The 16,061-nt window shown below is 57.1% G+C and overlaps 1 protein-coding gene across 6 annotated transcripts in view; it reads left to right on the plus strand.

The window, feature by feature from the left end:
- FOXP4 (forkhead box P4) overlaps positions 1-16,061 on the plus strand; it is a 64,653-nt gene that overhangs the window by 16,527 nt on the left and 32,065 nt on the right. For 4 of the 6 annotated variants that reach the window (XM_054176370.1, XM_054176373.1, XM_054176371.1 and 1 more), the window contains 2 exons: positions 5,759-5,969; positions 15,039-15,128. In XM_054176370.1, coding sequence (XP_054032345.1) covers positions 5,775-5,969; positions 15,039-15,128 — 285 coding nt within the window. In that variant the 5' untranslated portion in view covers positions 5,759-5,774. The remainder of the gene's footprint in view (positions 1-5,758; positions 5,970-15,038; positions 15,129-16,061) is intronic. The other 2 variants (XM_054176374.1, XM_054176376.1) reach the window with 1 other exon arrangement.

Raw genomic sequence — 16,061 nt, forward strand, 5'->3', positions numbered from 1 at the left:
TTTCTGGGGGGGAAACCCTCACTGTGGTCATCCTTGCCTCGTTTCTGTGGAGCAGCAAATGCTCTCTGCTGCCTGATGCTCACTGGTACCTGGTGAGTGTAGCCAGGATGCCAAAGTCAGTAAAGATCTGCCCAGCTGTCAGGGCCCAGAGGTTCCTCTTCCCAGTCTAGTTGCTGGGAGAGAGATGAAAGTGGGAGATGAAAGTGCCCAGAGGTGAGAGCCCATTAAAGCAGTGCCCAGGCTTAGCCAGTCCTTGCTTCCTTAAACCTTTTCTAATTTACAGTAATGCTCCAGCTTCGGTTCAGCTCCCCCAGACTTTTATTTTAATCCCCTTTCCACATTTCCATGTGTTTATGTGTTAATTAAAGGGTAAAAAGGCACTCAGAGCAATCCTGGCTGCTGCTTCTGCTCAAGCCAAAGCCTTTCAAGATTAGTGAGCCACTTCCGAGAGCCTCCGAGGGGTCGGATCTGGACGGGCAGGTTGCTCAACTTCCTGCAGCTTGGAGCAGAGCCAGTGCCTGGGATGGAGCTCCCCTGAGTCCTCCTCTCCTCCCAGCCATGCAGAGGAGCATCCTGCAGGACTGCTGATGGTCTGTGCTCCTCCATCATCTGCGAGTTCCCCCAGAATCATAGAATCACCTGGTTGAAAAAGGCCTCGGGATCATGGAGCCCAACCATACCCCCCCAGCATCCCCAAGTACCCAGCCATGGCCCTCAGGTTCCCATCCAAACAGCTCTGAAACCCCTCCAGGGGTGGGGATGACCCTTTTGGTGAAGAAATTGCTCCTCATGTCCAGCCTAAACCTCCCCTGCTGCAAGTTGAGGCTGTTTCCTCTGGGCTGGTGGCTTTGAGCTGGGGATGCTCTCTTGGTTTGCAGCTGGGGACAATGAGGCCCAGGGGCACCCTCTGCTCTCAGCGTGGGGCTGAGGAGAGGGACAGCAGGGGGGGAGGTGCCCAGGGTGCTGGCTCCTGCTGCAGCCTGTGAAGGGCAGCCCAAAGTTAGGGAGCCCCTGGGGGCTCTGGAATTGGGGTGTTTAAAAATAGGAGGAGCAGCTAAAATAGTTGTTGAGGGAATTGCTTCTTCGGAGCTCATGGTCCTGGCTGTGACTCTTCTGCAGCTCCCAGGGGCTGAGCAGCTCTCTCTGATTTTCTTGCCCATGCAGCTGGGCCAGGTGGGGAAGTGGCATCGTTCTGGCTGGGGCTGGGTACAGCTTTGGGGCAGAAACCCCTGGAAATGCTCTGTGTCCCCTTCCTGCCGCTGGAGACCCCACGGCCTCGGGGGCACAGCTTTGCTTTGAGGCTCAAGCATCCATCCTGCCTTTGCTGCTGGGGCTTGGGAAGGCTGCATGGCAGTGCCAGGCTCCGTGGTGATGCCAAGCTCCATAGTGATGCTGGGCTCCTTGGCAAAGCCAGGCTCTGCAGTGATGCCAGGCCTCGTGGTGATGCCAGGCTCCATGGCTGTGCCAGGCTCCACCCTGGGCTCCACAGTGATTCCAGGCTATGTGATGATCAAAGAACCATTCTGGTTGAAGCAGACCTTTGAGGTCAAGTCCAGCCCTCATGCCAGGCGCCTTGGAGATGCCAAGCCCTCTGGCATGACACTGACATTGCTCCTGTGGGACCCTGGGGAGCGTGGCACACGCACGCCGGGCACACGTGCATGCAACAGGAGCCGTGTCCACAGCTCAGCCAGCTGAGCTGCGCCCTCCTTTGCAGGGAAGCTCTGGGCATCCATCAGGCTGTTAATTGTGCTAATTAGAGAGTGTGGAGGTGCTAATTGGCAGCGGCTGGTATGGTGCCCGTTTTGGGGGGGCATGTCAATAAAAGTGAATTGATGCCTTGGCGTGGAGAGCACCGCGCAGGTTAGCAGCGAGTCAGGGGATGTCACGGCAGTGTTACTGCTCTGATGAAGCAACTGTTAATTAAAAGCCCTGGTAATTAATATGCTCTCGTTGCCATATGGTGCTGCTGAAGGCAGGGGGATTCCTCTCTCCGTTTGTGAGGCTGCTTCCCGCTCTTTGTCCTGCGAAAGGTGCACGGAGGGGGTGGGGGAGTAAGGCAGAGAGCTTGGTCAGGGAGGTGGTTTGGAGCCTGGGAGGGGGCAGCAGCAATCCATTCGCACAGCTTCTGCCCCTCCGTTGCCGTTAGAGGGGAGTCTTCCCCTCCCCTTTTCAGCTAAGCCATTCCCCCTCCGCTTCATCTGGGTGTTGGATCTTCTGCGGCGACTGTCTGGACACAGTCGCTGCTTTGACGCCTGGGGGAAGGTCTGATCCTCATTAGACCTCTCTGGATACCCAGGGATGGAGAATCCCTGAGCCACTGCCTGTGTTTGAACTGATCCAGATGAAAAGCAGGAGCTGGGATGCTGCAGAGCCCTCCCGGCTGCCTGTGCTGGGCTCCAGCTCTCGCGCATGGCTTTGGCTCTTCCCAGCACAGCTTCACTCATCCCAGCTCAGTCCTGGCTGGAAAGCCAACTCCTTCCCAATGCAAATCGACTTTTATAACCTTCCAGACACTGGCTTTGGGCTTCTTTTTTTTTCCTCCCTCTCTCTCTTCTTTAAGGTTTTGTAAAACTTTTATGTGAATGGAAATCTTTTCATTATTATTATGACTTTGCTTTACGACTTCCCTTGCAGTGTTGGGAACCCAGGGAGTGCAGGATCCCAGCAGGGTTTGTGAAGGGGAAGCTGAGTTTTACTGGACTTGGAGAGGGAGCCCAACTGGCCTGGTGTGTCCCAGGCTGAGGGAATCACCGGCTGGACCCTGGCACCAGTTCATCTGCTCCAGCATCCCTCCCCTGGCAGGGCTGAGCGGAGCAACCCTATGGCTGCAGCTCCTCCAGCAGAAGAGAGATTTCCTCCTAATTCCCAATAGCTCAGCTTCAATTGGTGCCCTGAAGCCAGGAAAGTTTGACATCCTTTCCAGAAACTTTGCTCTTGTTTCTTTTTTTTCCCTTTTTTTACTACTTCCTGTTGTAGCTAACTCTGGGATATTCCTCTTCTCCTTGTGCAAGTCCAAGCCCTGGTTGAATCCTGATCAGATCCTGGCCACGGTGCTGCCCTGGGACTGCTGGGTGTGGGCAGAGCCTGGTGTTCCCCAGGCTGAGTGTGGATTTCAGAGGGAAAATGAGAAAAGGAGCAGCAATAATTGACTGTTTCTGCTGGACCCTGGTTGGTGTTGGGCAGGTGGGAAGGAGCAGCTGCAGGTTTTGAGGGCAAAAAGTGGTTTTCTGTCTTCCAGGGGTTTTCTTTGTGCCAAGTGCAGCATCCATAGGTGAGCATCCCAGCCTTTCCTGATCCCTCCTGGTGCCCTGCTGAGGACACTGCTGGAGTATTGTGTCCGGCTCTGGGCTTCTCAGTTCAAGAGGGAACTGCTGCAGAGAGTTCAGTGTAGGCTATGAGGATGCTGAAGGGCCTGGAGCAGCTCTATGAGGAGCAAAGGCTGAGAGCTCTGGGGCTGAGAGCCTGGAGAAGAGCAGCCCCAGAGGGGAGATGAGCAATGCTCAGCATGAGCTAAAGGGTGGGGGCAAGAGGCTGGGGCCAGGCTCTGCTCAGTGGTGCCCAGGAACAGAGCAATGGGCACAAACTGGAACCCAGGAGGTTCCATCTGAACAAGGGGAGAAACTTCTTTGGTGTGAGGGTGCTGGAGGCCTGGAGCAGGCTGCCCGGAGAGGCTGCGGAGTCTTCTCTGGAGAGCTTCCAAGACCCTTCTGGATGCAGGGTTCTTGGACTCGATCTCCAGAGGTCCCTTCCAGCTCCTCCCATTCTGTGACTCCCTGGGAAGCTCTGACTGTGCTCCAGCACCCCAGCTCCATCTTCCCAAGCACCGCCCAGCCCCAGGCAGCCTCTTGACCCCGAGCCCTGGTGCGGCTGCCGGCGCGTCCCCCCGCGCGGGTTCGGGAGCCCTGGGACAGCAGCATGGAGCCAGCAGCTCCCCGTGGGAATTAATGTCAGTCATATCCCCTGCGGAAATGACTTTTGAAATGCATATCATCTCCCCCATGCAAATGAGGAGCTTGCCTCACCCTGTTTAATATGAATGATCAGCTCCTGAATAGCTATTATTACACGCCGCATTTCGGCAATTATGTCGTTCCTGGTTTGTCTTTCTGCCTTTTGGGGCAGGAGGGGAGGGGGGGGAAGAGAGAGGAAGCAGAAAACAACAACAACCAAAAAAAAAGGAGAAATAGGATTTCTTCTCCCTGTCCCTCTTTCTTTATTCCCCTCCTGTTCCAAACTCTCAGAGTGCCGATGGGTGAGCGCTGATCCTGCTCCAGCACCTGCCAGTAGCAGGATGGGATAAGGAAGTGAGCAGGTCAGGGGAGGATCTTCTCCTTCTCTGCTCTGCCCTGGTGAGGCCACATCTGGAATGCTGCATCCAGTTCTGGGCTCCCTGCTTCAAGAAGGACAGGGAATTGCTGGAGAGGGGACAGAAGAGGACTGTGGAGAGGATTAGGGGACTGGAACATTTCTCCTCATAGAGGTGCTCCAGGCCTATTAGCATCTTCCTCCTTAACCTCCACTGGACCCTCTCCAGTCCCCCTGTCTCTCTTGAACTGGGGAGCCCAGAACTGAGCCCAGTGCTCCAGGTGTGGCCTCACAAGGGCAGGGTAGAGAGGGAGGAGTTCTGTCTGGGTGGAGCAGGGTGATGGGCAGGGAGGGTTCACAGGGATGAAACCCATCCATGGAGGCAAAGTGTTGTGCTGGTGCCTTGCAAGAGGGAAGGAACTGCATGGAGTGAAGCACCAGAGCTGCTGGGGTCTAGGGTGGGACTGGAAATGTGGTGGCTGTTGCAGCCCCTGCACCCTGCAGTGCCTTTTGAAGGCATCCAAGGAGTACTGTGGCATGAGGGGGCACAGGGAGGTGTCTGGGAGAAAGGGAAGATTTCCCAGGTGATCCTTTCTGGAGCACTGCCATGCTCTGATTCTGCCACTTCCCAGCTCCACACTACCTTGGGGCCACAGCTTCCTGCCAGGTGGTTTTTCCCACTGGGAAGTGCAGATTTGCTGGGAGCTGAAGCCCTTTGTGGAAAGGTGGCAGCGTTGTGGAGGTTTTCAGGGCGCAGTTCACAGCTCAGGCTCTGTGTGTTGGCTGTGCCAGAGCTCAGCCTTTGCTGTCTCCAGCTTCTCAAAGTGAAGTGTTCTGGGATTCTGTGAAAAATACCTGGATTCCTGGAGTTTGACATCGTGCTGCAGGCTGGGAGAGAGCTGCAGGCTGGGAGAGAGCTGCAGGCGTGGTGCTTTCCTCGGGGGTGGGTTGCTCTTGCTTTGCCTTGGTGCTGTGCAGGGCTGGCAGCATCTTCATGGCAGCTCCAGCTGCTGCGTGTTTGTTCTTTTGGAGTACACTGAACACAGCTAAATCCAGCCAGGGGGTTGGCATCCCAGCCCTGCATGTGCCAGGGGGTTGGCATCCCAGCCCTGCATGTGCCAGGGGGTTGGCATCCCAGCCCTGCATGTGCCAGGGGGTTGGCATCCCAGCCCTGCATTCATAGAACTGTTTTGGTTGGACAAGCTCTCTAAGGTCATCGATTCCAACCATCAACTCAACATCACTAAACCCTGTCCCCAGGTGCCATGGCCACATGTTTTTGAACACCTCCAGGGGTGGTGACTCCACCACCTCCACCACCATCCCTGCATCTCTCACCAGACTTTGCTGGGGTCAGAGCTGGGGCAGGGCAAGGGTTGGGCAGAGGGCAAGGCAGAGGCGTGGATGCCAGCCTGGGATTTCAAGCTCTGCTTTTTCTCCTTCTCCTCAGGTCCTGCTAGCAAGTCATGATGGTTGAGTCTGCCTCGGAGACGATAAGGTCCACTCCCTCCAGCCAGAATGGGGTCAGCAGCCTCAGCAACCAGGCGGAGGGCGGCGGGGGCGGCGCGGGGGCAGGGGGCGGCGGGCGCGAGGGAGCCGCCAGCGGCAAGACCAACGGCGAGATGAGCCCCGTGGAGCTCCTGCACTTCCAGCAGCAGCAGGTAGGAAGGATGTCCTTGCTTGCTTGGCTGAGGGCACATCCCTGGAGACGTTCACAGTCACGCTGGATGTGGCCCTGTGCAGCCTGCTCCGGCTGGAGGTGTCCCTGCTGCCCGCAGGGGGTTGCACAAGAGGAGCTTGGAGGGTTCCACCCAGCCCGATGCATTCTCTGATTCCTTCTCCTTCTCACATAAAGCAAGGTGGAGCTGGGTCCTACAAGGATTTGGTTTGGGGCAGCACCCGATTTTGCCCTCCCCTCATCCCCAGGGCTGGGTTGCACCAGGCTTGGTCGTCCCTGTTGAAGCTGGGGTGCAGGAGCTACCCCAAACAGCAGGTGCCTGTCCTTGTGGGGTGCACACCCCTCAGGAGATGGAACCCATCTCTGGGTAGCTTGTGGATTGTGTCTGCTGCCCCAGAGATGGCTGAGTTTTGGGGGGAGGTCCTGCCTTGTGCTGGTGGCCTCTGCCTGCTCTGTCCTCCACTGGTAGGGAGGGAAGTGATGTAGGAAATGGAGGAGGGCTGGGAGAGCAGAGGAGAGACCTGCTGGGTGTAAAATCCAGCTGGAGATGTCCTTGCTCACCCCTGCAGGGGGCTGGACAAGAGGACCTTCGAGGGTCCCTTCCAACCCAGTGCATTCTGTGAAAACAAGGAGCAGGTTTCCTCTGAGTGTGGTTTGGGTTTTCCAGGTGGGTCACCAGCTGTGGTCCCCCCATCCCCTGCCTTCTCCTGGTGCCTTCTCACCTCACACACGTGGCCAAACCCCTTTGTGACCGCTGTGTAACAGCTCTGTCCTTGAGCACACGTGTGTGTGTGTGTGTGTGGAGGGGGCCTGGGCGCGGGGCTGGGTGGCCCCCATCTGCTCCAGCTGCAGGAGGGGTTGCAGGGAGGGAAGGGGAGGGGGAGGAGAACCTCTCTGCGTGCCTGCAGGTTACCTTTCCAAACAAACTTTGGCAAAAAGCATAAATTTTCCTCCTCGGCTACTAAATAAGGCAATGATCCCTGCCCGGGCTGGAGATCGCCTCCCTGAGCCATAAATTCCAGCGTGAAAGCTGTAAAAAATTGCTGTGTCTGATACTTTGGTAGTGAGTGCTGTAAATCCATTACCTGAATCGCGGCCGTTTCGCACGCAGTTAAGCCTCTGTTCCCCTGCTCTGAAGGGTAATCATGCGTGAAATGCTGCCGAGAGTCACCCTGCCGCAGCTCCCTCCCTCCCGGCTCTCACCCAGCAGCAGGGCAGAAGGGAGATGCTTCCTCCTGCCTGGCCCAGACATACAATCACTGCGAGGGCAGGAAGGGACCTCAAGGCTCAGCCAGCTCCAACCCCCTGCCACGGCCAGGGACACCTCACACCGCAGCAGGTTGCTCACAGCCACCTCCAGCCTGGCTGCAAACACCTCCAGGGATGAGGCTTCCACCCTCTCCCTGGGCAACCTGTGCCAGGCTCTCACCACCCTCCTGGGGAACAACTTCTTCCTCACAGCCAATCTCAATCTCCCCACTTCTAGTTTTGCTCCATCCCCCCCAGTCCTATCACTCCCTCATACCCTCAGAAGTCTCTCCCCAGCTTTCTTGTAGCCCACTTCAGATCCTGGAAGGCCACCAGAAGGTCTCCCTGGAGCCTTCTCCTCTCCAGCCTGCACAATCCCAACTCCCTCTCTGTCCTCACAGCAGAGCAGCTCCAGCCCTCTGCTCCTCCTCGTGGCCCTTCTCTGGATACCTTCCAGCACCTCCAGATCCTTCATGTAGTGGGGGCTTCAGAACTGGATGCAGTCAGAGTCAGAGGGTGGCTGTCAAATGGGGTCACCCCCTCCAGAAAAGAAGGAAGGGGAGGAGGAGAAAGGGAATTATGCCATGCAGAGCATTGCTGCTGCACCCTGAGCTCACCCACAGCTCATCCTGCCCTGCCCCAGAGCACAACCTGGGTTTCTTTCCACCTTTCTGCATCTCTTTGCTCACATCCCACTGGAATCACCCTGGGAAAGTCGCTGGCACGTGGGATTAAAGCAGAGGGTTTGGTAACCTTCCAAAAGCAAACCAGGTCCTGCAGTGACAGCACCTGAGGGGAGGCAGGGAGAAACCATCCCCAGGACCATCAATCTTCACGCCTCAGGGAGCAGGCTGAGCACCAGCTGGGGTCAGGAATAAATGTCCTCATCTAGAGAGTTGTGCACAATTAGCTGCTTTATGAAGGCTCTGCACCATCCTTGGGAGCATCCAGCCTTCACCCCCTGGCACAGGCGGGCTCTCGGACCACTGAGCTATTCCCAGCTGACAGCTCCTCTGTCCTGGCTCCACCACAGCTCCCCAAAGGTCAGCACCCAGTCCTCGTCCTTAGCACCCAGTCCTCGTCCTTAGCACCCAGTCCTCGTCCTTAGCACCCAGTCCTCGTCCTTAGCACCCAGTCCTCGTCCTTGTTTCATGGAGTGAATCATGGAGTGGTTTGGGTTGGAGAAGCCCTCTGAGCTCATCCAGTCCAACCATCCCCCCAACACCACCGTGGCCACCACCCCCTGTCCCCAGGTGCCATGGCCACACCTTTCTGGAACACCCCCCCCAGGCATGGGGACTCCACCACCTCCCTGGGCAGCCTCTGCCAGTCCCTGACCACTGCTGCAGGAAAGAAATCTTCTCCTGCAACTTGAGCTGGCCACCCTCTCCAGGAAGCACTGAGAAACCTGGTGGGGTGGGAGCCCAGCCCTCAGCCACCCAGCATGGGCTTGAAGGGCTGCTGGTGGCTTAGCTCTCCATGACCATAGTGTTTGGCTTGGGTGCTGGAGCTCCTGGTGGCACTTGGTCTGCCCTTGTCTCTGGCAGGTTTTGCACCTTCAGGTGACCTGAGCTTGTCTGGGCCTCCCTGGGTGCCCACAGCCTCTGCTCTCACCCCTTGGAAGGGGTGAACCCAGACAGCCCTGGGGTTTGTTTGCTGAGACTTCCCAGCTTAAAACTTCTCCCTGAGGATGCCTTCTGGAGATAGATGGGAGCTCGAGGGAAGGAGTATTATGGGGTGCTCAGAGAGCCCCACTGAGGCTGTTTTGTGACCTCTGGAGGGTCCCCAGAGCAAGAGGATGAGGATGGGTGAGGATGAGGGTGGGCTTTGCCAAGACAGGGACTGGCAGATGGGTTTCTGGCTCTGCCCTGCCACGGAGCATGGCTTTGTCACCACCCTCAGCTGTGCCTGGTCCCTCTGCCCACCCCAATCCAGGCGACTTCAGAGCATCCCCTGGTCCGGAGAGACTGTGGGGAGAGCAGGAGGCCAATGGGATGGAGCAGGGAAAGGGCATCCCCCTCCCCAGCAGGGCTGGAGCAGCCTCCTCCCCTCCTTCCCTCCCTCTCCTCAAAGCCCAGGGGATGGCGTTCAGGTTAAATCCCTGGATTTCAATGGTGGGATTGGGTTGAAAAGCCTGAATAGCTCCCGCTTTGTGCCGGGGCTGGCGGAGGGGAGAGGTCGCCCGGGGGCATGGGAGGGCTGCCCGCTGCCCGGGGTCTCCCAGCGCCGTTGCTGTGGGAACCTGGCGAGACCTCCGGCGCTGACATCCTCGAACCGGGCTCCAAAGGGCCCCGACGCCTCGGTGCATTAATGAGGTTTTAATGTGGGGGCTGGCCCCTGGCCCCCCGCCATGCCAAGCCCCCCCCCCCCGCCCTGGTAATCCTCGGTGGAGGAAGGCTGGGCAGGAAATGGGGGCAGCGAGGTGAGGGGGGTGGCACATCCCTGGGATGGGGAAGGATCCTGGGGGTGTCACATCCCTGCAAGGGGGTAAGGATGGGAGGTGCTCCAGTTTGGCTGTTGGGGTGTAGGGGGCAGTGGGGGTGGTCAGGGGACACCCACACCAAATGGATTCTGCTCCCCAATGATTTGGGTGCTTCTGGGGTCTCCTTTCCTCACCCCCCCTTTTTCCCCTCCTTTCCTCACCCCCCCTTTTTCCCCCTCCTTTCCTCACCCCCCCCTTTTTTCCTCCCTTTTATTATCTTTTTCCCCCTTTTCCCTTCCCCCCCCCGCCCCCTTTTTCCTTCTCTCCATGGGATGGGACTGCCAGGAGCTTGTTCCTTGTGTCCTCCATTAGTGGCAATGGATTTTAACCCTTCCCAAAGCCAAGAGTGGAGGACTGAAGCCCAGGAGCACTGGAGAGAGCGCAGGGGAAGGAAGGGAGCACAGCTGGGGCTGAGGCAGGCACAGAGCTGCTTGTGAAAAGGACTTCTTTTAATTTTATTTCTTTTTTTCCCCCCCTTCCCTCCTGCTGTGAATATTTGTCTCCTTTTTTTTTTTAGGGGGGGGAGTTAATTTCGCTCTCTTTTGAGCCATTTGGTTCTGGTTAAGCCAGGGCAGGGCAGGGCTGGGTGGAAGTGCTGCTCAATATGGCATCATTTACTGTTAATATCCATCTAAAAATATCCCTCTGTGTGTTGTTTTAATGGCTCTAATTCTGGAATGTGACGATGTCATTTTTAGGAGGGTAGTGCAAAACTCCTTTTTTAACCTTTTTTTTCCTTTTCATCCCTTCCTCTACCCTCCAAAAAAAAAAACCCCAAACCCCAAACCAAACTGTGGAGGCAAAAGGGAGGACCCAGACTCATCACAGATCCTTCCTTCCTTCCCCCTTTTCCTTGCAAAATTCTTGGCTCAATACTATTTTTAGGGTGGTGTTTTTTGGGTTGGGTTTTTTTTTTCCCCCCCCTTTGCTCCTCAGAGGTTAAAACCCCTTGCAAGGGCTTTGATCCCATCCAGGTGGAAAATCCCTTGGCTATTTTTGGGCCTGTGGAGCAGCCAGCAGGCTCAGGCTGCTCTTGGCTGAGGCAAGCTGCAAGCGTCCGGGCACCACTGGGTGTGATTGAAAGCTGCACCCTCATAAACCCAACCCCTGGTGAACTCAGAGGCTGCAAAAATACCCTGGGCAAGACTTTTATTTTTCCCCCTCTCCCCTTGCCCTGTTTTGAGGGATTAATTAATTAATTGGTTAGTTAATTATCTGGGGAGTTTGGAACTTGTGCTTTTGGAAAGCCCCCTGGATGGCTCCAGCCTCACCAAAGTGTTTTGTCCCTTTGGACTTCTTTTCTTCCCAGGCAGTGGCAGACCTTGGAGAGGGTCAGAATGGGCAGGTTCTGAGGGCATACAGGTGGCCAGGCAGGAAAGAAGGGGTTAAGGTAGGGGCTGAAGTGTGAGCCAGGCACTCTAAAAGGGATGGGAGCTGCCATCTCCTCTCCTAGGGATCCTCCATCCCCTCATCTCCCCTCCCCGGCCCAGGCTGGACCTGCTGCTGCTCCCCGCAGCAGAAAGGGAAGGTCGTGCTGCTTGCTGTGGGGTAGGCAGGGAAATTTCTGCCATCCTGGCCTGGCTCCATCAAGTAGAGGGTGGAGATGTGCAGTCCCCCTGGCTGGAGCATGAGCCTGTGGGGAAGAACTGATGATCCCCAGGCGCGCTGGGTGGAAGCTGGGGTCATGGGCTGCTCCCCACTGGAGGATGTGATGCTTTCAGCTGAAGCCAGGAGGAGGACTCAGCCTTGGTTTATCCAGCAGTCTGGAGGGATTTAATGTCTCCAGGGAGAGGAAAACATCCCCCTGGGCAGGGTACCCCAAGAGCCTTTTCCCCGGCAGGGAAACCTCTCAAGCCACAGGCACAGCTCAGAGCTGGTCCTGGCAGTGTGTCTGGAGCCTTTGCTGGAGCTGGGATTAATCCCAGGAGTGGGTTATTTACTGCCCCCCATCCCAGCACTCACCTTCCTGCCAAAACCTGCTGTGTTCTGTGCCCCCACACAGCCTGGGCGGGGGGGGAGGTTGTGAGCCCGGCTCCCCATCCTCCTCCTCAGCCCTGATACGTGTTGCTGCTGCTCCTTTTGGAGAGGACAAAGCCAAACAGCAGCAGCTCTTGATGCGAGTGTCTGAGACGTTGCAGAGTTTTTTATGGGATAATTTGGTGATCAAAGGGAACCATCCAGGAGCATGATGGATGTGACAGGACCCATTCGTTCCTAATTACGGGTAAGGTGCTAATGACTCCTGAACAGCACCGTGCAGCACGATCCCAGCTTCTGAAGTAAAATCATTTCCCACCCCCTCCCCCCTCCTGTTCACAGAGCCAGGAGGTGAGATCCCAGCCACTCCTACACGGGAAGCTGACTTCCTTCTGCTTTCCCATCTCCTAAGCCCCAAGGGGAGCTCGTGGGTGACACTTCCATGCTGATCCTTAAGGGAAGTTGTTTATCCTCCTGCCCTTAGGGTACCAAACTCACAGAAGAGAGAGTTCTGCATCCCGAGATTCAGCTCTTGGGGCTCCATCTGCCTCGTGCAACAGGTTTGCAGCCCCAGGCACTACCAGCCAGAGCATCCTTCATTGGCAGGCTGAGCTCAGCTTAGGCTGGGCTGAAGTGGCAATCACTGCCGGGTGGTGGGGAGGGAGGGAGGGGGCAGCTCCGGGGCGCTGGTGGAGAGGCCTCTGTGTGCAATTGTAAGGCCATGTCATTTCCCGCCCCCCCCCCCCACCCCCCCTGCCCTGTAAATCTTGTAATTTCGTGCTTCAGAGCACAACAAAGTGAGAGAGCCAGCGGGGAGTGAATGAAATTCCCCCCTGAGAGGTGGCGCGGGGCGGGCGGCGGTGGGGCTGAGCCAGCCGGGCACAGGGGGCTCAGGGGCACCTGCAGACCAGGCACTGTTTGGGTTTGCTCTGCCCTGGTGAGGCCACAGCTGCAGTATTTGGTCCAGTTCTGGGCTTCCCCAGTTCGAGAGAGGTAACTGCTGGAGAGAGTTCAGTGGAGGCTGCAAAGCTGCTGAGGGGCCTGGAGCAGCTCTGTGAGGAGCAGAGGCTGAGAGCCCTGGGGCTGAGAGCCTGGAGAGGAGCAGCCCCAGAGGGCAGCTGAGCAGTGCTCAGCAAGAGCTAAATGAGCTGTGGGGGGCAAGAGGCTGGGGCCAGACTCTAGGTGGTGGTGCCCAGGGACAGGGCAAGGGGCAGTGGGCACAATTGGAATCCAGGAGGTTCCATCTGAAGAGGAGGAGAAAATTCTTTGGTGTGAGGCTGTTGGAGCCCTGGAGCAGGCTGCAGACTGTGGGAGAAGTCCTCTCTAGCACTCTTCTAGGCCCTGGCATCGTAGCTCTTCTCTTCCCCCCTCTCTTTGCTGTGTTTTCCATACCTCCTGCAGTCACTTTGTTGGGCTGGGGCAGGGACCTGCCTCTCTGGGTCACCTCTGTGAGATGGTCCTTAGGAACAGTGGAGGAATTTCACATGGTCCAGCTGGAGAACCCAAATCTATGCAAACCTCTGTCAAAGAGGTGGAAGGCGGGGGGGGGGGGAAAGCTGAATCTCAGGCAGCTGGTGAGCACCCACAGGAGGCAGGGCAGGGCAGTGCCCACCCTCAGGTGGGTGTCTTGAACCTGCCGCTTCTGTTGGTGCTGAGCAGCCACCCATTGAATTCTTCCAGCCTTGGCTTTTAACTGGAATCACTGTTTTCATTCCCAAAAGCAATTAAAATATCAGACCTTGAGCTGTCATAACTGCCAGCTGGGCTTTGTGTTCCCATTACCCAGGCACATCTATTACTGCTAATAACAGGGACATAACATGGCATGGAGGAAAGCATCTTGTGCTGGGGCTGTGGCAGCTCTGCCACTTGGACCAGGGGTTCACACCACCAGTGGCTCCCAGCAGCCAGTTGCCACTTTTGACCTCAGGGGTTTGAGTTTTCCAGCATTTGGATCAAGGGAATTCGTGAGAGGTTGTGCAGCACCATCAGGAGCTGGCCAGGGATGCTCAGGAGGAGGTGGTGGGCATGGGGCAACTCTGGGAGCTAGGATCTGGGTGCACCCTGGGGTGCTGCTGTGGTGATTCATCATAGGAGCATCACACTGGGTCTTAGCATCATCATTCTGTGATAGTCTATCATCAGCACTGAATGGGTTGGGTTGGAAGGGACCTCAAAGGTCATCCAGTTCCAGCCCCCTGCCACAGGCAGGGACACCTCCCAGCAGCCCAGGCTGGGGAAGAAATTGTTCCTCGTGGCCAGCCTGAACCTTAAGCTGGCCACTGGAGACTATTTCCTTGGGTGCTCTGTTTTAAGGGTGCCAGGGGTGCTCCTTGATTTGCAGAGCATGAAGGGTTGAGCGGAGCAGAGCCGTGTGCCAAGGGGCACCCCTGGCACGGGCAAAGCCGGTTTGGCAGGGAGGGCTGGAGAGGCAGCCCGCGGGCTGGGGGCTTTCTTCTTTATAGCTGGAAATGTGGAGAATTAACAAGTGGCCCTTTCTCGGGGCGTGCAGCCACCTCCTGGAAGCCAGAGCAGTGATTTATGGCCGGGGTGATGACAGCCAGGAAGCCGGAGCCGCGCCGCTGGCAGCACCGCTCTGAGCCAGGCTCTGACCCCGCGCCGGGGCCTGCCGCAGCCCTGGCCTGCAGGCAGGGCTACAATGGCCTGGTTGTTCTGAAAGGGACCCAAAACCCAGGGGGGAAATAATCCTGAAAAGCAAAAATCAGGAGTGGAGGAGGAAGTGGGGCTGGGAGCAGCAACTGGCTACTGGAGGGGATCCACAGCTGGGGAGATGTGGTGCTGAGGGCCATGGCTTAGGGGTGACCTGGCAGTGCTGGGTTAAGGGTTGGCCTTGATGGTCTCAAAAAGGTCTTTTGAGTCTATTCTGTGATTTGTTAGGTTTTTTTATTCCCTCTCCTGCTCTCAGCTCCTGGAGGAAGCTGCTTTGCTCAAGTTGGGTATCTATAGACTCATTAAGGTTGGAAAAGACCTCTGAGATTCACAGACTCATAGAGTGGCTTGGAAGGGACCTCAGAGCTCATCTAATTCCAACCTTCCTGCCATGGGCAGGGACACCTTCCACTAGAGCTCATCCAACCTGGCCTTCATAGAGTGCCTTTGGTTGGAAGAGACCCCCAAGTCCAACCATTAACCCAGCACTGTCTGCTCACCACTAAACCATGGCCCTCAGCACCACATCTCCATGGCTTTGAGCCTCAGCACCACAGCTCCACAGCCAGCCCTGGGTCTGGCCTCTGCTCTGGGGAGCTGGAGGGGGAACGTGCCCGGAGGGGGGAGGAGGAGGGCAGCCTTCCTCCTGCCCACCCTGCTGTGTCTCTTTTGCAGGCTCTCCAGGTGGCACGGCAGTTCCTGCTGCAGCAGGCCACGGGGCTGAGCTCCCCCAGCAGCAATGAGGGCAAGCAGCCGGCGGTGCAGGTGAGCCCCAGGACGGTGTCCATCCCCTCGCCCCCATCAGCCCCTTTGTGGGAGGGGCTCAGCTGCAGATCAGTGCTGTGGGAAGGTGCCTGTGAAAACAACACCTCTGGCTTTGGGATGGGTAAAGCACAGCAGGAGCCCACCAAGAGTTAAATCCCCTGGAAACCTCCAGAACTTTCTTGAGGGGGTTTGTGGGAGGGGGATTTGGTCCCTGTTGTTTGCTGATGTGGTGGGAAAGGGTCACTTGAAGGAAGTGCTGGCTTCAGGTGAGGCAAGGGCCAGGGGGAGAAGCTCACCATGTGCCACCATACCTTGGGAGAGCGTTTTGGACAGGGAGGTGCAGAGTCGCTAGGGCTGGGGCACCCCAGGGTTGGTGCTGGGTGCTGAGAGTGGGGTGCAGGGGCTGGATGAGGACCAGTCCAAGGGCAGGTCCTGCAAGTGTGGGACTGCCACTGGGATGGGACAGAGGCTCATCTGGGGTAGGGTTTGTGGCACTGGCAGGAAAATGGGGTACTGGGTGGGTGCAGCACCCTTGACTGGCATTGCCCCGTAGGGGTGGGGGGATTTCCCCTCTGGTCCCCTGCTGCCCTCTTCCACCAAAGGAAAGGAGCCAAAATCGGGAAGGAAAGGGGCAGAAGAGGAACACGAACCTGGGGAGGGGGGAGGCAGGAAGAAGCAAAGCCCAGGCGATGGAAAGTGACAATTTAAATAGCTGTGCGGAGGGGCTCTCCCTTCAGGCTAATTAAATTTATCGGAGAACAGCAGGTTACCTTATTAGAGCCACGTGGGCTTAATTAACAAAGGAAAGTAATTAGCACAAGCGCTCTCAGAGCTGGAGGTCCTGCCTGTGCCAGGCTGAGCCAGCATGGCAGCGGGAGGGTGGCAAGAGCCAGGGCTGGGACGGGCAAGCAGCAGCTCCTCTCCCAGCTCCGC

The sequence above is a fragment of the Dryobates pubescens genome, chromosome 35, assembly GCF_014839835.1.
Source record: "Dryobates pubescens isolate bDryPub1 chromosome 35, bDryPub1.pri, whole genome shotgun sequence".
Classification (NCBI taxonomy): Eukaryota; Metazoa; Chordata; class Aves; order Piciformes; family Picidae; genus Dryobates; species Dryobates pubescens.